This window comes from Hemitrygon akajei, chromosome 6, assembly GCF_048418815.1.
Source record: "Hemitrygon akajei chromosome 6, sHemAka1.3, whole genome shotgun sequence".
Classification (NCBI taxonomy): Eukaryota; Metazoa; Chordata; class Chondrichthyes; order Myliobatiformes; family Dasyatidae; genus Hemitrygon; species Hemitrygon akajei.
In genome coordinates, this window is record NC_133129.1 from 132,737,372 (window position 1) to 132,764,451 (window position 27,080).

At 42.3% G+C, this 27,080-nt stretch overlaps 1 protein-coding gene and 1 long non-coding RNA gene across 2 annotated transcripts in view; one reads left to right on the forward strand and one right to left on the reverse strand.

The window, feature by feature from the left end:
• Nucleotides 1-4,954, forward strand: part of LOC140729479 (oxysterol-binding protein-related protein 5-like) — a 131,370-nt gene extending 126,416 nt beyond the window's left edge. The window contains exon 22 of the mRNA XM_073049260.1: nt 4,065-4,954. Coding sequence (XP_072905361.1) covers nt 4,065-4,200 — 136 coding nt within the window. The 3' untranslated portion in view covers nt 4,201-4,954. The remainder of the gene's footprint in view (nt 1-4,064) is intronic.
• Nucleotides 1-27,080, reverse strand: part of LOC140729480 (uncharacterized) — a 73,824-nt gene that overhangs the window by 12,110 nt on the left and 34,634 nt on the right. Inside the window, exon 3 of the long non-coding RNA XR_012099336.1 lies at nt 362-508. This is a non-coding gene — a long non-coding RNA (uncharacterized lncRNA). The remainder of the gene's footprint in view (nt 1-361; nt 509-27,080) is intronic.

Genomic DNA, 27,080 nt, shown 5'->3' on the forward strand with positions numbered 1-27,080 from the left:
TGCATTTTTTAAAAATATTTCTGGTTCGCTTGTACTCGCTCCCGCTCTCACTTACCATCCAAGCACATTTCCAAATGTCAAATTTCCGTGAAACCAGCACTCTCACATCAAATATCCTCTGATTAAACCTTCTCTAATCACCATCATTAAGAGTCCGACTCCAGTTCCAAACTTCCATCGTTCTTCCCTTCAAAAATTCCCCACCCCCCACAATCGGCAGCTTGTCCATATTCTGCCACTAGTTGTACTTAGAAGAGGGGAAACCTGTGAGTGCATTTATTCAGGCAAAGCTCATCTATTGTGCTAGGGGACTATGCACAAAAGTAGTGTTGGCTCATAATAAAGCATTAGTTTAACTCACCATTTTTGCTGCCAGTGAATTTCTAGACCTTTGCTCAGTCCTGATGCAGGGTTTCAATCCAAAACATCAACATCTCCTTCCAACCCCTGACTTACCAAGTCCTCCTGCAATTTGTTTTTGCAGATTCCTGCAGTACGGTGCTTGAGTCTATACAAAGGACAAAAGTTAGCAATAGGCTGACAGCTAGAGAGATGTAGAGGTAGAAAAAGGTAACAAATAGTTATGAAAAGTATGCATAGAAACTTAAAATGTTAATATCAACATGAAGCAATTACAATAGAAATTGGCAAACAATGCAATGACCCAAAATGTTTACAGTTCCCTTCAAATACTCTTTTTCCACATCATAGAAACCTAGAGAAAGACAGAGCAGAGATAGATAGGGAGGATGTTTCTGATGACAGCTGCATTCAGAACCAACGATCACAGAAATGAGATACAGACTGAGTAAATTTAGAACCATGATCAGAAAACATTTCTTCACCCAAGAAATGTACTGGTACAGTGGCGATGGAGGTATTCAATATATTCAGGAGCAAGTCGAAATATTTCATGGGATCAATATGTGAAGGAGACATAAATATGTAAACCGACAATTTAAATGTTCAATGGCAGAAACAGGTCCAAAGAGCCAAATGGTCCGTTGATGTTCCTATTTTCTATGCTTAAAGTTTATGAAATAATAATTTATAATTTGAGATATTTCCATTTTTATGATTTAAAAATGTACAATTGAAAGCACTGAACTCTCGTTCCCTTCATCTTTTCATAGAACCATACAACATTACAGCACAGAAACAGGCTGTGCCAAAACATTTTTCTGTCTAGTCCCACTGACCTGCACCCGGCCCATATCCCTCCATACACCTCTCATCCATGTACCTGTCCAAGTTTTTTCTTAAATGTTAAAAGTTAGCCCGCATTTACCACTTCATCTGGCAGCTCATTCCATACTCCCACCACTCTCTATGTGAAGAAGCCCCCCCCTAATGTTCCCTTTAAACTTTTCCCCCTTCACCCTTAACCCATGTCCTCTAGTTTTTTTTCTCCCCTGGCCTCAGTGGAAAAAGCCTGCTTGCATTCACTCTATCTATACCCATCATAATTTTATATACCTCTATCAAACCTCCCCTCATTCTTCTACGCTCCAGGGAATAAAGTCCTAACCTATTCAACCTTTCTCTGTAACTCAGTTTCTCAATTCCCAGCAACATCCTTGTAAATCTTCTCTGTACCCTTTCAACCTTATGAATATCCTTCCTGTAATTTGATGACCAAAACTGCACACAATACTCCAAATTCGGCCTCACCAATGTCATATAAAACCTCACCATAATATTCCAACCCTTATACTCAATAGTTTGATTTATAAAGGCCAATGTACCAAAAGCTCTCTTTACTACCCTGTCTACCTGTGACGTCACTTTTAGTGAATTTTGTATCTGTATTCCCAGATCCCTCTGTTCTATTGCACTCCTCAGTACTCTACCATTTACCTTGCATGTTCTACCTTGTTTTTTCCTTCCAATGTACAATACCTCACACTTGTCTGTATTAAACTCCATCTGCCATTTTCAGCCCATTTTTCCAGCTGGTCCAGATCCCTGTCCAAACTTTGAAAACTTCTTCACTGTCCACTACATCTCCAGTCTTTGTATCATCAGCAAATTTGCTGATCCAATTTACCACATTATCATCCAGATCATTGATATAGATGACAAAAAACAATGGACCCAGCACTGATCCCTGTGGCACACCACTAGTTACAGACCTCCACTCAGAGAAGCAATCCTCCACTACCACTCTCTGGCTTCTCCCATTGAGCCGATGTCTAATCCAATTTACTACCTCTCCATGTATACCTAGCGACTGAATCTTCCTAACTAACCTCCCATGCGGGACCTTGTCAAAGGCCTTACTGAAGTCCATGTAGACAACATCCACTGCCTTCCCATCATCAACTTTCCTTGTAACCTCCTCAAAAAACTCTAATAGATTTGTTAAACATGACCTACCACACACAAAGCCGTGTTGACTCTCCCTAATATGTCCCTGTCTATCTAAATACTTGTAGATCCTATCTCTTAGTACTCCTTCCAATAATTTACCTACTACCGATGTCAAACTTACTGGCCTATAATTTCCTGGATTACTTTTAGAGCCTTTTTTAAACAACGGAACAACATGAGCTATCCTCCAATCCTCCGGCACCTCACCCGTAGATACCAACGTTTTAAATATATCTGCCAGGGCCCCTGCAATTTCAGGGTCCAAGGGAATACCCTATCAGGTCCTGGGGATTTATCTACTCTGATTTGCCTCAAGATAGCAAGCACCTCCTCCTCTTCAATCTGTATAGGTTCCATGACCTCACTACCTGTTTGCTTTATTTCTATCGACTCCATGCCAGTTTCCTTAGTAAATACAGATGCAAAAAAACCATTTAAGATCTCCGCCATTTCTTTTGGTTCCATACATAGCTGACCACTCTGATCTTCAAGAGGACCAATTTTATCCCTTACTATCCTTTTGCTCTTAACATACCTGTAGAAGCTCTTTGGATTATCCTTCACCTTGACTACCAAAGCTACCTCATGTCTTCTTTTAGCCCTCCTGATTTTTTGCACTTTTTATACTCCTCAAGTACCTTATTTGCTCCGTTTCCTACACGTCATACATCTCTCTCTGCTTCTTTATCAGAGTTCCAATATCCCTCAAGAACCAAGGCTCCTTACTCTTTTTCACTATGCCTTTAATCCTGACAGGAACATACAAACTCTGCACTCTCAAAATTTCTCCTTTGAAGGCCTCCCATTTACCAACAACATCCTTGCCAGAGAACAACCTGTCCCAATCCATGCTTTATAGATCCTTTCTCATTTCTTCAAGTTTGGCCTTTTTCCAGTTTAGAACCTCAACCCAAGGACCAGATCTATCTTTATCCATGATCAAATTGAAACTAATGGTGTTATGATCACTGGAACCAAAGTGTTCCCCTACACACACTTCCGTCACCTGTCCTAACTCGTTTCCTAATAGGAGATCTAATATTGCATCCTCTCTAGTTGGTACCTCTATATATTGATTTAGAAAACTTTCCTGAACATATTTTACAAACTCTAACCTGTCTAGTCCTTTAACAGTATGGGAGTCCCAATCTATACGTGGAAAATTAAAATCCCCTACAATCACAACTTTATGTTTCCTGCAGTTGTCTGCTATTTCTCTGCAGATTTGCTCCTCCAATTCTCGCTGACTATTGGGTGGTCTATAATACAACCCCATTAATGTGGCCATACCTTTCCTGTTTCTCAGCCCTACCCATATGGCCTTGGTAGACAAGCCCTCTAATCTGTCGTGCCTGAGCACTGCTGTTACATTTTCCCTGACTAGCAATGCCACCACTCCCCCACCCTTCATCCCTCTATTGTTCTCATTCACCATTGAAAGGAATGGTGTGCTGCATCCTGCAGAAGGCGACTGTCCCAACATACATACTGAGAAATCTCAGAAAATTAAAGCTGCATTGCTGAAGTGAACATTTCTTTCTTACAAAGTAATAGGGCCGGGAACACAATTCTGTTGGGAGCTTGAAATCCAGAAATTTGGTTTAATCTTGCTTGTCACTGAAATTGAAAAGTGGGACTACAAAAGTTTTATATTAACAAACTTTAATAAAACTCTGAATTTTGCTTATTTTCAGGAATCTCGCTGCACTTAACCAGCACACCTGCCACAGGCAGTACATCTCGTGGACCAGGTTTCTGTACCCACACTTGTGGCTTGTTATCTGTGTACTTGTATCATTCCAACTACTCATCAATTACTTTAATGGGTGAGCAGCGATCACTTTTTAAGTGAATTGCAGACTATAAACAAGATCGTATTGGGGAAGAATGCAGAATTTCCATGGCATTAAGTGGGCTATCGGGTATCCTTCAGCCAATTTCCAAGGAGTGAGATGCTAGGAAAAAGAACTGAATAATTGAAAAAACTGAATATTTGAACTTCTTCCAGTTAAATCTTGTCGTGGGTGGGGTTGTATCTATGGGTACTTTTTCTGCACACCCCATCTCCAAGAAGAACCAATCCCAAGTAGGCCTTAATGCTGAAGCCAAATACAACTTTCAAAATGTGCAACCCTTTCCTTCCTCTTTTCCTCTTTCTAATATAAAGCAATTTAGAATGCTTCTTCCCAAAATTATTTATAAACTATAGATGGTAATATTTGTGGTGTCTGGTTTGTATATTCTTTAAAATATAAATTTTGACACTTCACTGCACTCATGGGTGTTTCTTTCAGTCTGCTCTACCTCTAGGGTAGTCCGTATTTAAAATAACAATGTAAAGATCTGTTGCACCCTCTTGTGCACCTTGCCCTAAATAAGACTAAGTTCAAATGTCCGAGCATAACACTGCAGGGTATTGTAGGTTGAAACAGAAATGCCTCCAGGATGGCAAAGCCTATAGTCATGAACTGTCAGTTTGCTCCATGTCTGCAACAATATTTCACATCTATGACATTCTATGAATGAAATGTACAATATGTGTAAACAGATGCAGATAAATAAAAACAATTTTTGAAATCATAAATGAGTACTTGTTTAGTTTAAACCTTCCAATATCACAAGGGGCCATTTAAAAAATGATAATTCTATCATTGCTACTAAATGGGGATAATGATTCTTTGCCATTAACCACGTTTATTTGGAATAACTGAAAGATAAAGACAAGCTATCCCAGCATCTGTACATGACGTGCAGACCTAAAACTCCATTGCTGAGCTAAACATTTCTATTTAACATGGTTCTTAAAGTCCAGTTTACCATCCTAATCGCATCATTTGGTGTATGATAGGATTCAACTGTAGCAGTCCACCAGAGATAATGTTCATTTGCCTATCAGAAACTACATGTTTAACACACCATTCTAAGCACCAAGGTGTTTTCTAAGCCAGTGCCCAATGACATAAGTGAGAGCTTGTTACACGATAGAAAAACAGATGTGGTTCATATTATTACTTTGCATCATTTTCCTATTACCACACCAAATCAGTGCTGAGTTTACATTCTTATCAACTCCTCATCCATTTGTTACATAAATCATTTCAGTGATCTCTAGCCAGGGAGATGGATAAATTTCAATGAAGCCATTCAGTAAATGATTCACTAAATAATTTGGCAGCCATTTTTGCTCTTAACACCAATTATTTTCCTATCTCCTATATTGAAAAAGGAAGTCTAGACAGGTAGGTTGGTCTGCACACTAGCAGAAACAGCAACAAGAACTCATACTTACACTTAGTAGCTACTTTATTAGGTCCCCCTGTACACCTGCTCATTAATGCATATATCTAATCAGCCAATCATGTGGCAGAAGCTGAATGCATAAAAGCATGCAGACACGGTCAGAAGGTTCAGTTGTTGTTCAAGCCAAATATCAGAATGAGGAAAAAATGTGATCCAAGTGTCTTTGACCGTGGAATGATTGTTTGTGCCAGGTGGGGTGGTTTGAGTATCTAAGAAACTGCTGATCTCCTGGGATTGTCACACACAGCAGTCTCCAGAGTTTACAGAGAATGGTGTGAAAAATATAAAACATACAGTGAACAGCATTTTTATGGGCGAAAATGCCTTGTTAATGAGGGGGAAGAGGAGAAAGGCCAGAATGGCTCAAACTGACAGAAAGGTGACTGTAACTCAACTAACCACTTGTTACAATAGTGCAGGATGCCTGAACGCACAGTACATCGAACATTCAAGTGGATAGTCTACTGCAGCAGAAAACCATGCCTGGTTCCACTCCTCTGACCACTTTATTAGGTACACCCTTAGAGTTAATAAAGTGGCCTCTGAGTGTATATAGATCCAGAGATTGTTTCTAAGTGTGAGCAGAGCAATACCAGCCATTCCTTTGGTACTTAATGCCTGATGAAGAATTTAACCTGACTTTTCTGCATTACTTTCATTAGCACCTGAAACAATGTTCCGGCATAAAACCGCCCTCAATGCCATCATAAGGAATGCAATGCTCAAAATTTGTCTCATGATAGTTTCAACATTAACAGTCTGAAAAAAGGCTAGTTCTAACTTCCCCAAAAAACTATTGTTATGAATGTACCACAGCTCTGAGGGGCTGAAGGGTGCAGGACCAGCCCCCTCCTTCCGGAGAATCGCAAGATTGCTATTAATTCGGGTCTTGGACCCAGGAAATGAGAGACAATGCAACGGATTTGACCATTGTTCTTAGAGGCACCTGTGTGAATTGCAACTCTATAGTACGTGCCAGCTATCAGGGACATGGACACCCTCGGGCAATGTGGGGTGGGGATTGTATCACCCTACCTTGATTGACATCTACAAATCTGCCAGCCATGATAAAAAGGAGACTGCAGGAGGCAGTACTCCAGCGACGCACCAGACGGAGACACCATCGCTCATCGCTCCCGTAAGGACGGGAAGCTGTTCGGGAGCCACGTGTGATTCGGTTCCCCTAGCTTGGGAATCGAGTGGCTGATAACCCCGAAAAGGATTCCGAACTGACAACGGGGAACTCACGTCCCCGACTCAACGATTTGAGTCCAAAAGGCTGGCAAGTTTATTTTCTCTCTCCAACCCGTGAACACCCAGTGGTCCCTAAAACGGCTAAAAGCCTTCATGAACTGGCGAGACTTTTTATATTTCCATCGGACAATAGTTTTACCCCTAGACAAACAATAGAGCTACTTCGAATTGTTGATTATTACTGTACCCGTGCTTTAGATTGAGTATTGACAATGTATATTATCTGAATGTTTGTATTAACCTTACTTTTGTGCCCCTTTATAAATAAAAACTTTTAAAAATGGTACCATCAGACTTCAGCGGACCTCTCTATCTTTGCTGGTAAGTGACCCAGTTATGGGGTTCATAACAACGTGGGGCCTCGTCTCGAGATTTGATACCAAATTGGGAGGTCAGTGAATTGGGTTTGTAAGTCAAAAAAATTTGGATCTGGTACGCAGATAGCCTGACGGGAAACCAGCAAAGATGGACGTGGATGAATTTATGAAAGACCCGACTCTGGGGGCGCTAGAGGCGGCTACAAAATTAGACTTGGTAAATCTGGCGAAGGGGTTAAGCCTCACAGAGGTGAGGTCATCAATGAAAAAGCGGGAAGTGCGAAGGGTCATAAGGGTCATAACTCAGTATTACATTGGGAAGAAGGTGTTTGCAGCTGAGGATTTGGAAAATATCCCTGAAAAGGTACTAGCAAGTGGGACGGATCAGTTAGAGTTGGAGAAATTAAGGTTGGAACATGAATTTAAACTAAAGGAGCTGGAAGCAGCTGAGAAGAAGAAGGAAAGAGCTGAGAAGGAGAGGGAGTATGAGGAGGCAGAAGAACAGAGGAAACATGACTGGGAGATGGAGAAGTTAAGGAAAGAGCGAAGAGATCTAGGGTTAGATCAAGAGGAGAGGTTTAATGTTAGTCGGGAGTTGAGGGTAGTACCTCCATTCGAAGAGTCGGATGTTGATAGTTATTTCTTGCTTTTTGAAAAGGTGGCAGTAAATCAAAAGTGGCCCAAAGAGCAGTGGGTGGCGTTGTTACAAAGTGTGTTAAAAGGGAAGGCACAATGAGCATATGCGGCATTGGCCGTCGAGGAGGGGGAAGCGGAGAATTATACCAAAGTAAAGGAGGCCATTCTCCGGAGTTACGAGCTAGTACCTGAAGCTTATAGACAAAGGTTCAGAAATTTACGGAAAGGGTGGAATCAATCGTATACCGAGCTAGCCCATGAGAAGGGTGTGCTCTTGGACCGTTGGTGCACCGCGGAACAGGTGGACAGGGATTATGGGCGTATCAGGGAGTTATTTTTGATTGAGGAATTAAAAGGGTGTGTTCCGGAGGAGATCCGGATGTATTTGAATGAGAAGCCGAATAAGTCCATCTCGGAAATTGCTAGGTTTGCAGATGAATATGCCCTAACCCACAAGACAAAGTTTCCCTCGAATAAAAGTACCCCGAGAGACCGTCGGAACGGTAGGGAAAGCCCGCCGACTGAGGCAGAGGTCCCGCCGGGAGCTAGTGGTAAGGTTGAGGGGGAAAGGCCAGGCGACCCGAGATTTCCGGGCTTGACCTGTTTTAATTGTGGGAAGGAAGGACATATTGCATCTAGGTGCTTTGCTCCGAGAAAGGAGCCAGAAAAAGGGAAAGCAGCGGTCCCTATCGGGTGTGCAGTGGTAATCAGAAAATCGGCAAGAGGGTCCCGGGTAAGCAGAGAGCGCGAGGGGTCTGAGATTTATCTGTCACACGGAACCGTGTCTGTGACGGAGGGGGACCCACCAATTCCCGTACGGATTTGGAGAGACACGGGGGGCAGAGCTATCATTAATTAGCCGTAACGTATTACAATCCGGACCTCAGACGGGCGAGGTAGCCCTGAGAGGAATAGGAAAATGGACAGAAATGGTGTCCTTACATAGGGTCATTTTGGATTGTGAGCTGGTGTATGGATCAGTTGAAATAGGGGTGCCATCAGAATTCCCGAGAACTGACGTGGACGTCCTCCTTGGGAACGATTTAGCCGGGGGTAGGATTTGGTCAACCATGACTATGACCCGCCGACCGGTGCGTGTTGAAGCCCCGCCCATAGCGTCCCCGAGCTATACCGCATGCGCGGTCACTCGCAGCCTGTCGAGATCGGCAGCTGAGAACGGGAGCAGTTTAAAATTGGCCAGTTTTGATTTGGCCAAGACGTCTTTACCGACCCTGTGCCACGAGGGTTTAGAGGGTGGTAAAACGAGGAATAGTAACGTGAAAGGGGGTAAGGGAGAGGAGATAGATCTACCCTTAGCGAAGAGAAAGGTCCTAGAGGTAGGAAATAAAGATGAGAAACGGAAAAAGCTGTTAAAAGGTCCAGAGTTGGACATGGATGATCTGTCGGGGGTGGCAGCCCTGTTTGAAGAAGTTGAGAGTTATCAAGGTGTTCCCGATAATGAGATGAAGGCAGTCCTAGATGAAAAGGATGCCACTACCTTGGAGAGGTCTGCTGGGTTGGCAGATGAGGTTGTTTCAGCCCGCAGGGTTGAGTTTACTCCGGAAGGGAGTTGCCCAGAGAGGAACTGGGAGGATCAGGGGAATTTAGAATTTGAAAAGGGTACGGGTATTGAAAGCCTGGAAGAGGCAGATGTCCCGTTTGAGTGTGTCCAAGATGTGGATGCACATGGTACTGAACCTAGTAATGGAGCTCAGAGAAAGTCTGAGGTATTTGATTCAGTTGAAAAGGAATGCAGTCCCTGTGGGTCAGATGGACTGGGTTCAGTGAAGACAGGGTTAACCCTGGTATTTGGGGGAAGGGAGGGTTCCCAGGTGTTTGTACACGAAGGGGTGGTGAACCTTAAAGTGGAACTTGACCATGGGGGGATAAACATTATTATTGAAGGGAACGGAAAGTTTGTAGTTCACAAATCGAATGAAAAAATTTTAAACCCGGCAGCTCGCTTACAGAGTAAGTCGAGAGCTGCCGGGGCCCCACACGCTATTGTTATTCAAGGATGTGGAGTAAACAGGCAGTACTTGACAGGCTGTCTGGAAAAAGCGGAATCGCTTGCAGATCTTAAATTGGAAACTAATAGCATGACGGGTCCTGAAGAGAAAAATAGCAACTTGCTTAAAACTAAAGAATTGGGTAGGAATGAATTAGATCTGGGATCCGGTGTTGATACGAGAACTCCTATGAATAAGGCGGACGGGAGTTTACCCTGCCAAACTACTCGAGTTCCTCCCGTAGAAACTCACCGAAAAAAAGGTGATGGTTAATGGGGGTGCCATTTTAAATAGGAAAACTGGCTGTACGGGATTTTGACAAAGCATGTGAATAACAAAGACAACCCCCTTGGAACCTGCCTGTTAAGTTGAAATCTGATGCTACCAGCCTTTAGTCAGGTACAAGAGAAAAAAAATATTAAAGGAAGTGCCACCTGTACTCGTTACCTGTTTAGATGCTGAATTAAATGTATAACTGTATAGCTCTGTAGTGAAACGGAAAGCTTGTGTATTGTGTTAGATTCTAAAATCCTGTAAGACTCTGTACTACTTCGTTTCACCGCTGGTGAAAACGCTTTGAAGAAAGGGGGTGTTATGAATGTACCACAGCTCTGAGGGGCCAAAGGGTAAGGGACCAGCCCCCTCCTTCCGGAGAATTGCAAGATCGCTATTAATTCGGGTCTTGGACCCAGGAAATGAGAGACAATGCAACGGATTTGACCATTGTTCTTAGAGGCACCTGTGTGAATTGCAACTCTATAGTACGTGCCAGCTATCAGGGACATGGACACCCTCGGGCAATGTGGGGTGGGGATTGTATCACCCTAGCTTGATTGACATTTACAAATCTGCCAGCCATGATAAAAAGGAGACTGCAGGAGGCGGTATTCCAGCGACGCGCTAGACGGAGACACCATCGCTCATCGCTCCCATAAGGACGGGAAGCTGTTCGGGAGCCACGTGTGATTCGGTTCCCCTAGCTTGGGAATCGAGTGGCTGATAACCCCGAAAAGGATTCCGAACTGACAACGGGGAACTCACGTCCCCGACTCAACGATTTGAGTCCAAAAGGCTGGCAAGTTTATTTTCTCTCTCCAACCCGTGAACACCCAGTGGTCCCTAAAACGGCTAAAAGCCTTCATGAACTGGCGAGACTTTTTATATTTCCATCGGACAATAGTTTTACCCCTAGACAAACGATAGAGCTACTTCGAATTGTTGACTATTACTATACCCGTGCTTTAGATTGAGTAGTGACGACGTATATTATCTGAATGTTTGTATTAACCTTACTTTTGTGCCCCTTTATAAATAAAAACATTTAAAAATGGTACCATCAGACTTCAGCGGACCTCTCTATCTTTGCTGGTAAGTGACCCAGTTATGGGGTTCATAACACTATTAGACTTTAACCAACCCTTCTTCCCTTGAAGTCATGTTATTTAAACAGCAACCAGTCAAAATGGATTCTTTGACAGGACGCTCCATGTGTTTGCAGCCTCTTGCATTACCCCACACATTCAATACCTTTGCTATACACTCAAGAGTCTGTACTCTACAAGTCCTCGTGCTGGATGGCATTGAACTGGAACTAGCTTTACAATGCTATTGTAAAAATGAGTTGAGAAGCTGTAGAATTTTTACCATAGTAACATCTCCCACCTGCTTCACAGAATTGAAATATTTGATAAGCAGGGATTTGGAACAGATGACTAACTCAGGAGATACCGTAGATTTCGCACTACAGAGCGCACCTGATTAAAAGCCGCTGGCTCTAATTTTAGAAAGAAAATCAATTTTGTACTTGTACAAGCCGCACCGGATTTTAGGCCGCACCGGATTTTCGGCCGCAGGTGTCCCACGTTGTAATATGAGATATTTACACAGAAAGATATTACACGTGAGGATTTTTTAACTTTTAATTAAATCCATATGGTAACATAAACAAATACATATTGCAAATGCTTTTTTTCGAACCGTGCCTGTAACGCGGCTACTTTTAAATATACATACGTATCGGTAACACAAATTACGTTGCGTATACTTTTTTACTGAACAACATTCCAATATCTCCTAACGACTGGTAAAAAATATATATACTGCAGCCTACCAGGAAAAGTTATTGATCGCCTTTAACTTAAAAGCAGCGTTCGCTCAGATCTAATGCCGCTCGCATAATGCGCTCGCCCCCCACCTTCCCGTTTATCGCAAACCGGTATCCCACAAGACGCGGCGAAACCGGGTGTGACGTCATAGCATCCCGCGATGTAGTACAGAAAACAAATATACTTAAAACACTTCTAACTTTAACTAGAAAATGAATTACTAAGCGAAAATATTATAAACTAAATAACTGCCATAAAGGCAGCACAATACTTTTCTTCGAGTGTTTTCCATGTTGATGAGGGTGAGTACAAATGACTGATTTACAATAATTTAATTGTGAAAGTGCACTTGATTTATCGTACAATTTCATTGGACCTCTGTGAACTACTCATCAATTTTATTGGTCTACTGTTACGAGGCAAAATGTTTTTGGCGGCATGAAAAAAAATCATGCATTAGCCGCACCGTAGTAAAGGCCGCAGTGTTCAAAGCTGTTCAAAATGTGGGGAAAAAGTAGCGGCTTATAATCCGACATCTACGGTAATTAAAATTTTGAAGTTGGGACCAATAAAAAGGTACAGAATTCCAGGGTTAGGACTCACATTATAGTCCGATCTTTTCTGTCCTGGGACTCCAGATTCTCAGCAATGTTGGTGTTAGAGTTTTAAAATTATTTTAATGCAGAGTGTTAAAATTATTCTTATGACATTAAAAGTTATTTAGCACTCAAAGGTTTTGCCAACTCTCACAACTATCTTATTTCCCCAATTAATTGCTCGTAACCTATTTTCTCTCCTATGACAATCAACCTCCTAGTTCTCCTGTCACCCAATGACACAGTTCACATGCTCCTATGTACATCAAATCCGTTGAGGTTGAGAGCTTCAGGCATTCAGGACATCACCAACTACAGGACAACATCACCTGACTGTGCGGGTGATGCCTCCCTCCTAGATGCGCTGAACAACTTCTACGCTTGTTTTGAGGCGGAAAATGACGTGGCGGCAAGGAAGTTCACCCCTCCTACAAATGACTGTGTCTCACCGTGGCCGACGTGAGAAGAACCCTGTGCAGGGTCAACCCACGGAAGGCTGCTGGACCAGACAATATTCCTGGTCGAGTGCTTAGAAGATGTGCAGACCAGCTAGCAGATGTTCTCACTGACATCTTCAACATCTCCCTGAGCAGCGCCACCATTCCAACGTGCTTCAAGGCCACCACCATCGTCCCCGTGCCGAAAAAGTCTTCAGTGTCCTGCCTCAATGACTGCACTCACATCCATCATCATGAAGTGTTTCATGAGGCACATCATGAGGCATATCAAGACTCTGCTGCCCCCTCACTGGACCCCCTGCAGTTTGCGTACCGTCCCAACCGTTCAACAGACGACGCCATTGTCATTACCATTACCCTCCACCTGGCCCTAACCCACCTGACAAAAAAGAACATACATTTGGATGCTGTACATAGACTTCAGTTCAGCATTCAACACAGTCATTCCTCAGAAACTGATTGGAAAGCTGAGCCTACTGGGCCTGAACACCTCCCTCTGCAACTGGATACTAGACTTCCTGACTCAGTCAGTCTGGATCGGGAGCAGCATCTCCAACACCATCACACTGAACACGGGGACACCCCAGGGCTGTGTGCTCAGTCCACTGCTGTTCACTCTGCTGACCCACGACTGTGCTGCAACACACAGCTTGAACCACATCAAGTTCGCCGATGGCACGACTGTAGTGGGTCTCATCAGCAATAACGACGAGACAGCTTACAGAGAGGAGGTGCAGCGGCTAACAGACTGGTGCAGAGCCAACAACCTGTCTCTGAATGTGAACAAAAGAGATGGTTGTTGACTTCAGGAGGGCACAGAGTGACCACTCTCCGCTGAACATCAACGGCTCCTCGGTAGAGATAATTAAGAGCACCAAATTTCTTGGTGTTGACCTACGGAGAATCTTACCTGGTCCCTCAACACCAGCTCCATAGCAAAGAAAGTCCAGCAGCATCTCTACTTTCTGCGAAGGCTGAGGAAAGTCCATCTCCCACCCCACATCCTCATCACATTCTACAGAGGTTGTATTGAGAGCATCCTGAATAGCTGCATCACTGCCTGGTTGAGAAATTGCACCATATCGGATCGCAAGACCCTGCAGCGGATAGTGAGGTCAGCTGAGAAGATAATCGGGGTCTCTCTTCCCGCCATTACAGACACTTACACTACACGCTGCATCCGCAAAGCAAACAACATTATGAAGGACTCCACGCACCCCTCATACAAACTCTTCTCCCTCCAGCCATCTGGGAAAAGGCACTGAAACATTCCGGCTCTCACAACCAGACTATGTAACAGTTTCTTTCCCCCAAGCTATCAGACTCCTCAATACCCAGAGCCTGGACTGACACCAACTTACTGCCCTCTACTGTGCCTATTGTCTTGTTTATTAGTTATTATAATGCCTGCACTGTTTTGTGCACTTTATGCAGTCCTGGGTAGGTCTGTAGTCTAGCGTAGTTTTTTTCTGTGCTGTTTTTACATAGTTCAGTGTAGTTTTTTGTATTGTTTCATGTAGCACCATGGTCCTGAAAAACGCTGTCTCGTTTTTACTGTGTACTGTACCAGCAGTTATGGTCGAAATGACAATAAAAAGAGTATAAGATTTACAAATAGTTAGAAATCTACACAGGATCTCAACAACTGACTTTTTAACACTTTCCAAATATGTCCATTGGCATCAATTAGGTATTATGGACCAAATAGGCTGTGTCAGGTTGTACAAAATGCAGTTTTAGTTGTGCATTCATTACATAAACTATGAAAGATGGTCTAGAAATACAATCACATAGCTTTTTTGTGGTGTATGTGACTGAACTGAAGCATAAAACTGATTTTGCAAACACCTGAGTATGGATAACTGTTGGGGGAATTTGAATTCAGCACCACTGTGTGATATGCCTAAAAGGAGTGGCAACTCGGTGAGTACAAATGATTGAAATTTGCATGCAAGATGTGTTTGATGGTGCCAATGAAACTGTGAAGCATATACAACTCAGAAACACTGACCTTTACCAGCAACACAAATATTTTCGCCAGAAAAATAAACTGCTGAAATAACAGCTGGAATCCTTATTCAAGCTCCTACAAGTATATAATCTTCCCCAAGGCATCAAAGGACCTGACTTATCTGCATTCTGTACGTAACGCCTTCACTTTCTTTGGAGGATGCTCCCAAATCTTTCCTGCATCTAATTCTACAGTGGCATATTGAGGAAGTCCGTAAGGAATGACAGGTATCTTCCACCAAGTTGATGTGGATGGAAGGCAAAATAAGAAAAACAGTACCACTCTGATGGGATTACACAACAAACACTCCCGATTGCCATTAAGGAACAGATATGCAGGTGGATAAGGGAAAGGTGCACAAACAACACAGTTGTTGTCATGGGGGCCTTCATTACCTTTTCAGCTGTGATGTTTCTGCTGCTGGACCGTTGAGTCATCAGCCAGGTCCATCCATCTCCAGACATTTCATCCCCCAACCCGGAACGTCCTCGGGATGGTGGCACAGCAGAAGGTGATCAATCTTCTACCCCCAACGGTCAGACTTCCAGCTACTATCATCCCTTTGCAGCCAAAGCCAACTGGACGCTCTCTCTGCTGCTTGGCTCTCTTCCTGGTTCTCCCTTGTATCCCTAAAGCTGCCATCATCTTCCAGCATGACATGGTGGGAAATCCTCTTGCCCCCACTTTGACAGGGAAGTTCCACGTCTGCCAGCCTTGCCGTCTGCAGTCCGCCACCAGGTCTTCGCACCTCGCAAGCTTCCTCTCGTGAACCTCTTGGCATCGGGTCTCCCATGGTACTATTAGCTCTATCACCATGAGCTTCTTCACACTCTGACAATAATAGAACGTCTGGTTGAAGTGTGGTCTCTACTATTGGTGGGAACACCACCTTCGTTCCAAGATCAACCTTCATCCCCCAGTCCTTTGCCATGCTCAGGATACCGTCTCTGCGCTTGTTTGTTGCTGCAGCATGTTCCCCGGTCCTGATGAAATTTGTTTGGCTGTCCTCTTTGTGGTTCTTCTTCTTCTCTGTCTCCAAAGTGTGGGCGAGTGCTCTCAAAACCTGGTCATGTCTCCATCTGTCCAATCCCTGGGAAAGGGCAACCTGGCATGAGGAAAGAATATGCTCTAGGTTGGCTGGTTTCTGGCACAGATGGCACGTTGGGTCTTCTGGTATTCCCCAGTTCCGTAGGTTTGTTGGAGTTGGTAGTACATTGTACACAGCCCCCTGTAAGACCTGGAGTTGGAAAGATGTATATTTCCATATGTCATCCCATGTCAACACTCTCTGTTCTGTTTCCCACTTTGTCCAGGTCCCTTGACTCCCAATCTCTATTGCTCGCACATATCTAGCCTCCTCATCTTTCTTCCTTATCTCTTGCTGGACCAAGTGCTGTCTGTCCTTAGGGTTGGCCTCCCTCCACCTGGTTGTTGACTCACATCCCAGGCCTTGTCTGCCCTTACACACTATTCCCACAATGTCTCTGTGGCAAAGTCGGGTCTCTGCTTCTTCTACCGCTTCTGCTGCCTTCCGTTTGCTCCCTGTCTATATCTTGACCCCTGCTTCACTGACCTTGTCGTCCTTGGAGTCTTTGAGGGTCATGATGACGCGTGCTTTCCCTGCCCTAAATTCCTCTACAACCGAGGAGAGGGGCGACCGGAGCCTGGCTGACTTGCTGTAGAGCCCTGTTGAAGAGAAGCACTGCGGTTCTCCTAACCACCTTCTCAGATACCGGTTAATCTTTCTCTCCATGCTCTCAATCATTGACAGGGCGATGTCATACAGCATCATTGGCCCCATTAGTCTGGGTGGGAGCCCATGTTGGAAGATTCATGCCTTGAACTTTCCTGGTAAACCTGATTTCTCGATCTTTACCAGCCTTTCTGTTGCTTGGTGCTCCAGGCGTCTGTTGTTGTTGACATCCTTCAGGCTGTCATCATACCATTTCCCTAGGCACTTGATGGGGTTTCCTATGATAGACGGGATTCCTTCACCCTGGATCTTCAAGGTGAACTTCTGGGTAAGTTAGCCTTTTTTCTTTATCACCAAACATCTTGATTTGGCAGGTTTAAATTTCATTCACGCCCACGCGGCTGTCTTGTCCATTGCCTGGAGTACCCACCTGGCCTGGATATGTGTTGTGGTTGTAATTGTAAGGTCATCCATAAATCCTCTGCTTGGCGGCTGTCTGATATTGGTGATTGTCTTTGGCCCTCTGGTCTCTTTTCCCAGCCTCTATAAGTAGATTTGTGGCCATGATGAAGAGGGCTACGGATGTAGTGCAGCCAGTCACAATGCCCTTCTCTACTCACTGCCATGATGTTATGTAGTCCTGTACGCTGAACCTTAGGTGAATCCCCTTGAAGTAGCTTGCCAGGATCTTGGTGACCTTCTCCAGGATATGGTAGTACTTCAGTGCTGTCTCAATGAGCTTATGCGTCACTGTACCATAGGCATTGGCTAAATCCAACCACGCAACCGTCAGGTTCCCTTTGGTTGCCTTGGCCTCCTTTAACAGCTGGGATATAACATGTGTGTTCCACACATACTGGGAATCTACGAATCCCTCCCTTTTGCACTGTCGTATCTATGTATTGCTTTTCTACCATGTATGATGTCATCCTTCTTGCTAGAACAGTGAAGAGTTTTCCTTCAACGTTGAGGAGGGAAATGGTTCTGAGCTGCCTGATCTCAGTTGAGTTTTCATCTTTTGGCACAAAACATCCTTCAGTCACTTGCCAGCAAGGTGGTATCTGGCCCTTCCTCCAGATGACTCTCATCAGCCTCCACATCCTCTTGAGAAGCTTTGGGCACTTCTTGTAGACTTTACGTGATCCCATTGGGTCCAGATGCTGAACCTGCTCGCGCCTTCTTGACGGCTTCTCTTACTTCTTTCAGTGTTGGCTCTTTCTCGTCTAGAAGCTTCTGCAGCTGTTGCACTGGTTCAGTCTTGCTGTTTTCCCCCAGTGGCAGGTCTCATCTTTCATCTGAGTGTGTTTCCTGCAGGTATGCCTCCACTTCCTCTCTTGGTTTTCCCAGTTTACTTGATCTTTCCCCTTCTAACACACTTGCAGGAAAACGATAAGGGTTTCAGCCCTTTTCCTATTCTTCTCGTGTTTGTTCTTCCTTATCCTTTCCACATTCCGAATTTCTTTAAGACTCCTTCTCAGGTCTTGTCTCAACTGTCTCAGTCCTTCTCTCTATTCTACACTGCTTCTTCTGTACCTGTTGGAGAGTGTTCTAATTTCCCATCTTATTCTGGTTATCTCCCTCTCTCGTCTGCTAGGCTGGTAAACTCTCTTCTCCTTTTTTCCACCACACCAAATCAGTCTTCTCCGATGGAGTAAACCAATCTGCACATATTCTCAAGCTTCTTCTCCACAGGTCCCATGAGTATCATCTCAAGAAGCCTGTCCATGTCCTCGTCAAATTTCTCCCACTCGCCGCTGTTCATTAGGGGACAGATTATTCTCTCCTTCCTCTCCTCTGGAAGCTTCACACGGGTTTCTCTCGACCCATCAGTTAATCCCCTCCTGTGTCCCTTGGTTGAAGGTCCTCGGTACTATGGGGTTCTTCCTGACAGTGGTCCTCCACTATCTCACCAGCCGCTGCTGTGCGTTCCTCCTGCCTCTCACCAGTCCTACACTAGGATTTCACTTGGTGGATCCTGAGTCCCTGAGATTCTTACAGAGTCTGCCACAGTGGCATCTTGGCTGTGTTGGGGCTGTTCCGGTCAAAGTCTGCTGTACAAGCTGTGTCTTTTCCATTTGGGTTGACTTGTTGGGTCTTTCATCCTCCCTCCCTCTTGGAAGACCCTGAGGGTATCCTCTTGTTTCTGTACTCATAGCTAGTTGGAGGTGCCTTTTTCCAAAGGCGTCATGTTGGGTTGCTGCCTTTCATGCCTCTGTCCCAGTCTTTCCTGGATGTCATCTGTCTCTCCAGATGTCACTAGTCTATTCCTGGACATCATTCCTGAACATCACTGGTACACCAGATGAAGCATTACCTTAAACCAGCTGTGATGTTTCTGCTGCTGGACCGTCGAGTCATCAGCCAGGTCCATCCATCTCCAGACATTTCATCCCCTAACCCAGAACGTCCTCGGGGTGGTGGGACAGCAGAAGGTAATCAATCTTCTACCCCCAACAGTCAGACTTCCAGCTACCATTGTCCCTTCACAGCCAAAGCCAACTGGACGCTCTCTCTGCTGCATTGGCCATGGTGTTAATGGCTCTCTTCCTGATACAAACTGGGGCCGTTTTAGCACATGATATTTAGATAGGGCAGAATTTGTTTGGTGCATCCAGGAGGGTTATTTAAATCAGTATGTGGATTCTGTAACTAGAGGAAGGGCCATACTATACCTGATACTGGGAAAAAGACAGACCAGGTGACTGACCTTTTAATGGGAAAACACTGATCACAAATCCTTATAGTTATCTTAAAATTACCGTAGATGTCGGATTATAAGCCGCTACTTTTTTCCCACATTTTGAACAGCTTTGAACACTGCGGCCTTTACTACGGTGCAGCTAATGCATGATTTTTTTCATGCCGCCAAAAACATTTTGTAACAGTAGACCAATAAAATTGATGAGTAGTTCACAGAGGTCCAATGAAATTGTACGATAAATCAAGCGCACTTTCACAATTAAATTATTGTAAATCAGTCATTTGTACTCACCCTCATCAACATGGAAAACACTCGAAGAAAAGCATTGTGCTGCCTTTATGGCAGTTATTTAGTTTATAATATTTTCGCTTAGTAATTCATTTTCTAGTTAAAGTTAGAAGTGTTTTAACTATATTTGTTTTCTGTACTACATCGCGGGATGCTATGACGTCACACCCGGTTTCGCCGCGTCTTGTGGGAAAAATACCGGTTTGCGATAAACGGGAAGGAGGGGGGCGAGCGCATTACGCGAGCGGCATTAGATCTGAGCGAACGCTGCTTTTAAGTTAAAGGCGATCAATAACTTTTCCTGGTAGGCTGCAGTATATATATTTTTTACCAGTCGTTAGGAGATATTGGAATGTTGTTCAGTAAAAAAGTATACGCAACGTATATTTAAAAGTAGCCGCGTTACAGGCACGGTTCGAAAAAAAGCATTTGCAATATGTATTTGTTTATGTTACCATATGGATTTAATTAAAAGTTAAAAAATCCTCACGTGTAATATCTTTCTGTGTAAATATCTCATATTACAACGTGGGACACCTGCGGCCGAAAATCCGGTGCGGCCTAAAATCCGGTGCGGCTTGTACAAGTACAAAATTGATTTTCTTTCTAAAATTAGAGCCAGCGGCTTTTAATCAGGTGCGCTCTGTAGTGCGAAATCTACGGTAAGAGGTAGAAAACTTGTAGGTCCCCAGTGTGATTATTGAGCAGTACAGGATGTCAGATTGTTAGAAATTCAGCCCAGATCATTAAGTCCACTCTTAACCACAAGCGAGGTCAAGGAAGACTGGCGAGTAGCTAATGTTTTTATTTTATGCAAATTTAATTTATATCCAGAAAAACTACTAAATTCAGAAAATATAGGTAACAAAGCAGGAATAGATTTCTTAGGATCTGAAATATAAACTAACAAGTCATCTGCATACAATGAAACCTTATACACTTTATCTCCTCTCTTAATACCTAAAGCCTCATTGGAGCCCCAAAGAGCAATAGCAAGAGGTTCTAGAGCCAGGTTGAATAACAACAGACTAAGAGGGCAACCCTGCCGGGTACCTCTATATAACCTAAAATAAGAAGATTTTTGATTATTAGTTATAACAGCCACCAAAGGGGCTTGATAAATCAACTTAATCCAATAAATAAAACATGGACCAAAATTAAATCTTCCAAAAACCTGAAATAAATAGGGCCATTCTACCCTATCAAAGGCTTTCTCTGCGTCAAGAGAAGCAACACATTCAAATTCTTTAAATGGAGAGGAATGAATGATGTTCAATAATCTCCGAATATTAAAATATGAATATCGATTCTTAATAAATCCAGTTTGATCCTTAGAAATAACCTTAGGTAAAACGCTTTCAAGCCTGTTAGTCAAAATCTTAGAAAGAATTTTAGAATCGACATTTACTAAAGAAATTGGTCTGTAAGAGGCACACTCAAATAAATCTTTTCCTTTTTAAGAAATTAATGAAATTAATGCCTGATAAAAAGTTTTCAAGAGGGTCCCAGAAGATATAGATTCAGTGAAAATTTGGTATTGATGAGTTGTAAGAATATCCATAAACATCTTTAAAAAGTCCATTGTAACTCCATCCAGTCCCAGAGCTTTAGCTGATTGAAAAGAAGATATAACTCGTACTATTTCCTCTCAATTAATGGGTGCATCTAAAGTAAATACCTTGATAGAAATTTGGGGTATATTCAATCTTTGCAGAGATTCATTCATAGAAGTAGCATTGTCTGGAAAATCAGATTTATAAAGATCAGAGTAAAAGTCCAAAAAAACCTTTTTAATTTCCTGACAATCTGATGTTTCAGTTCTGTCAGATCTTCATACTTTCAAAATCTGCCTTCTAGCCATAGTTGCTTTGAGTTGAGCAGCTAAATGTTTACCTGATTTATCTCCATTATATAAAATTGACTTTTCGGTTTCAGAAGTTGCTGCTCAATGGGATAAGCCAATAGCAAGTCATGCTCGTTTGAAGTTTCACCCTTTTCTTATATAAATCTTCAGTAGGTGATACTGAATAAACTTTATCTATTTCTTTAATCCTGTTCGTAATCACTAAAAGCTCCACTTTAGTTTTCCTTCTTAGAGCTGCTGAATATGAAATTATATGTCCCCTAAGAAAAGATTTCATTGTATCCCAAATAACCAAATTTGACATACCCTCCATGGTATTTAACTCAGAAAATAAAGAGATTTGCTCTTTTATAAAACTTAGAAATGTTGAATCATGGAGCAATGCAGCATTAAATCTCCACTGAGCTGCATTCCGTGAGTTATCAGAAAGCTTCATTGTAAGTCTCATGGGCGCATGATCCTACAGCACAATAACGTCATACGCACAATCAGCAACAAAGAATACCAATCGCGTATCTAACAGAGAATAATCAATTCTTGAATATTTATGATGTACATGTGAAATTAAAGAGAAATCTTTATCTTTAGAATGGAGAAATCTCCAAATATCTAACACAATGTATTCTAGTAAAAAGGAATTAATGCAGGACGCAGCCTTATTAGGAAGGCACGGATTGGTTGATGACCTATCAATCAAGGGATTGAGACAGCAGTTAAAATCACCGCCCATAACCAACTTATATTCATTTAAATTCAGCAGTGCAGAAAATAACCTCTTAAAAAATTCAGGGCTACCTACATTAGGTGCATACACACACACACACCAGTGCCACCTTTTGACCACATAACAAACCAGTAACAAGTATCTTCCAACTGAATCAGTAACAGTATTAAAATGTACAAAAGAGACTTAAAAATTAATATAGACGCTCCTCTATTTTTTGATATTGACGAAGCGTGAAATTGAGAACCCTTCCAAAATTAAGAAAAAACGGTTTTCATCCTCCCTACGGATGTGGGTCTCTTGTTTAAAGATAGTATCCGCTTGAAATGTTTTCAATTTCTTAAAGATCTTTCTACGCTTAATAGGTTGATTCAAGCCATTCAGGTTCCAGAAAATTATATTAATTTTATTAACATCCATACTGAGAATTTAATTTAGGGATTTATAAGATGAATTAGTGCGCCGAAACAAACCAAACCCGCAGGGAGGAACAAAATGGATTCAATCAGACAAAAAAAAATGTGATTGACAAGAAAACCTCTCAGGACTGCCCAATCCAAAAAACCTAAACTAATAGCCCCACCCCCTCCCCCCAAAGCCAGAAAAAAAACCATCCAATAGGCGGACAGCACGCTAAACTAAACACCCTAATCCCTTTGTCTCTAAAAGGCAGATTCTTTTTTAAAAAAAGTTAAATACTATAAGTAGAGAAAAAAATCAAGAAATTCCAAATATTATAATATTATGTCTAACAGAGGATAAAACATAGTTAATAGTGGCCATCTGAAATTTGTTTAAAATATTCAAAAAAGAAATAGCTAACCAAATAATATGATACGACTGATACTAAACTCTTACAAATCCTAAAAGAAAGCAGAAAGAAAAAAAATAAAACTGCCAAACGATGTCTGGACCAACAAAAAATGTAAATTGAACTTTCAACATAGATGACTCTCAGCTAAAGATTAAATTAAATATTATGTCTAATAGATGTTAGCACATAATTAACAGCGGCCACCTTAAATTCATTTAGTAAAAATTGACCATATATTCAGAAACGATAGATTCAAGCAAATAATATGTTATGACTTAAGTTAAATTCATACAAATCTTAAAGAAAAAAAAACAAGAATCAACGCGATGTCTATACTGACATAGAACATAGATTAAACTTTCAATGATTCAACTACAACTATGATAGAACATAGAACTCCTTAGATTGTCAGCTAAGGATTAAATGTTGGAGTTGCTTGCAAAACGGCAATGTTGGAGTTGCTTATGCAACCAACTTAAACTCATTAAGAAACTTCCAAGCCTCCTCAGGAGAATCATGATGTGTAGGACAAGCGCTAGACGGAGAAATTATCAACCAGGCAAGATAGCGCAAAGAGGGACGACAGCTTTTCTTATACAATTCTGCAATCACTTCCCGATATTTAATCCTTTCTGCATAAACTTCAGGGGCACAAAATCTTCAACTATACAAAACTCCACACCGTTGTAAGTTAACTTCCCCCGCTTCCTGGCATCTCAAAGAATTGCTTCTTTCATAGCAAAATAATGTAGTCACAGAATCACCACAAGCAGTTTCATCTCAACCGATGGCTTGTTGCGGGGATTCGGTGAGCCCTGTCTATTAATGGAGAGGTTTCAAGTATTTCACTAAAAAGTGAGTATAACATACTCGTAAAAAACTTTAATAGCTCACCAGTTTCCATATTTTCAGGCAAACCCAGTATACATAAATTCATCTTTCGGCTTCTTGCCTTCCAGATCGAACATTTTCTTCTTAATTCTTGGTAATTCCGATGAAACCTCAACAATTCTCTTTTCCATGGCAGAGAACTTTAATTCCTGACTCTTTAATCACTTGATGTATTGTCTCCTGTTGTCTTCCGATTTTACTAGTATCCATCTTAAGTGTTTGATATTGAGATTCCAGATTCCTCAAAGATTCCTGGACGGCAGAAAGTTTTTTCAAGCTTTTCATTAGCATTCGTCAGTTTATCAATTTTAGAATCCACCATTCTAATTTTGGTATTAGTATCTTGCATCAATAAGAACATTCTTTCAAGAGTATAGGTTTCTTCTACCTCCTTTGTAAATGTGGTTTGTTCAGTTTCAGGAACGATTTTGCCACGTCTTAATCCCTTTCCAGTTCGGGTTCTAGCCATCGTAATTAAATCGTAAATCCTTCACTAAAAGTAATGAATCTTCAAAGTTTAAACAAAAGTAGCAGTGGAAATTAGATTGTAATAGAGAAGACCCAACAAGCATCTTACTCCATGAACTGCCCAGAAGAGACTCCTGCCTAGATCTTTAAATCCACTTTTAATCACAAGCGAGGTCAAGGAAGACTGGCGAGTAGCTAATGTTTCTCCATTGCTTTAATAAGGGAAATGGGGATAATCTTGGAAACTATAAACTAGAGAGTCTTCTGTCACTGGTAGGGTAGGTAGTGAAGAGGATTCTTAGAGATGGGATTATAAACATTTAGAAAACCATGGCCTAATTAGGGACAGTCAGTATGGCTTTATGTGAGGAAAATCACCTCTAACTTGATTTCTTGAGGAGGTAACCTCAGTCATAAAGTCATGAATCCTTTCCCAGGAACCACACATAAGTGAATCATGAGATGAGGCTGAAAATCCATGTGCAAAAATGATCAGAGAGATAGTTATATACTTGATTATTGTTGCAGCCTCTGCCATCCAGTTGAAGATCTCTACAGCCATCATTGAGCACATCTACACGGAGCGCTGTTGCAGGAAAGCAGCATGACCCCCACCACCTAGGTCATGCTCTCTTCTCGCTGCTGCCATCAGGAAGATGATACAGGAGTCTCATGACCCACCCCCACCAGGTTCAGAAACAGTTATCACCCTTCAATCATCAGGCTCTTGAGCCAAAGGGGATCATTTCACTTGCCCCAGATTGACTTCAATCAATATTCACAAGTGCGATCCCACAGAAATGTAATCTTACCGTTGCTATCATTACTGAAAGCTGCTCGATAATTGTACCTAATACCTGACTACCGGTAATTCTTATTCCCTCTAGAATACATTCAACTGGATGGCAGCTCTAGAATTGTATATAAGATCTGTACTTTGTACCTGAGATTTTATCCACACACATCAAACCATCCACCCTGGCATAATGCAAATTTCGAGTTCTCTATTCTCCATTGTTATCCTTGCATTACACAAATCCATTGAGAAAAATGGCTTTTCATCACCGCGTATTCTCCAAGTAACATCACCGTTGATACGTTTGTATGCTGTAATGCTTCTGGAGCAAGATCGACTGTGGCCCCAGTCATGATTAATTCCATTGCAACAAAATACACTATTTCCTTCATCTTGGTTTAATTCAAATCTTGGGTTTAAAGGTTTACACTTACCTTTTCAGGGTACTTTCAGCTCCCTGGTATCCCTGTATATGATGGTACCACTAGGTCATCTTGTTTCATTCCCCCCTCTGGAACTACAAATTTCACATAAGACCACCCAGTCTTTAGTAAGCACTCCCTTGTGCTCTTTCTGATCCTGCTTTTCTCAGTTATTGTAATTGTGGTTTTTATTTATCTCCTCTTAAATCAGTAACCTTAACCCATTGCTCCTTCTGCAACTGCTCTGTCCATTTGCAACAGTCTGTGTTGCTAATTTATTATCCCTCTTAGTCACCCTTGGGATAATGCTCAATAACAATGATCAGTTAGGCACACAGGGAATCTGATTTATCTTTATTGGCTCAGTTCAGAAGCATGTGAATTTACACAGCTGAATACCCACGTGTACAACCTAACCCTCCAGGAACATTCAGAGAAGAGAATTGGTAATACCCGGAAAAAGGAGCTATGCAGGCCAGGCACTCCTCTTGCTCCCAGTGTAATCTCCGCATTTCCGTTGTGGTGTCGTCCATTTCTGCCATGTCTGGTCTCCACAGAGTTGTCGCTGCCTATGCTCCTGAAGTTCTCTATGTTTTACAAGGATGTTGTCGGGTCTGTAAGACCCGAGTTATATGGGAAGTCTGAAAAGGTTAGGTCTTTATTACTTGGAACTTTGAAGATTGAGAGGAGATTTTAGAAGTATACGAAATTATGAGGGGTATAAATAGGGTAAATGCAAACAGACTTTTTCCATTGCAGGCAGGTGGGACAACAACTAGAGGTCATAGGTTAAAAGTGAAAGGTGAAAAATTTAAGGGGAACCTGAGGGAAAATTTCTTCACTCATAAGGCCGTGAGCATGGAATGAGCTGCCAGCGCAAGTGGTGCATGCGAGCTCAATTTCAACATTTAAGAGAAGTTTGGAAAGTACATAATGGTAGGGGTATGGAGAACTATGGTCCTGGTGCAGAACAATGGCAGTCGGAAGTTTAAATGGCATGACACAGATTAGTTGACCCTAAGGGCCTGTTTCTCTGTTACACTTTTCCGTGACTCTTATCTTTTTCTTATCAGATCAATCTATGATGCTTCAATTTTGATGGCTGAGTGCCATCTGACTGAATTGTGTCACCTTCACATCAGATGCGGCCCAAGGCTACAAGTATTACTTTATGGCTCTTTCCTCAAGCTTTGTGCCTCTGGTGATTTCTTGTTTTGTCCAACAAACCAGTTTAGTCTGGTCAGCCAAACACTGGGTCCAGACAACCAGATCACAATCTATTACTTCTACAAGTCTGCCATTTTACATAATAAACAGCTTCTTCACTGATGATGGTCTCAGATTTAACAGATTAGCAGAAATT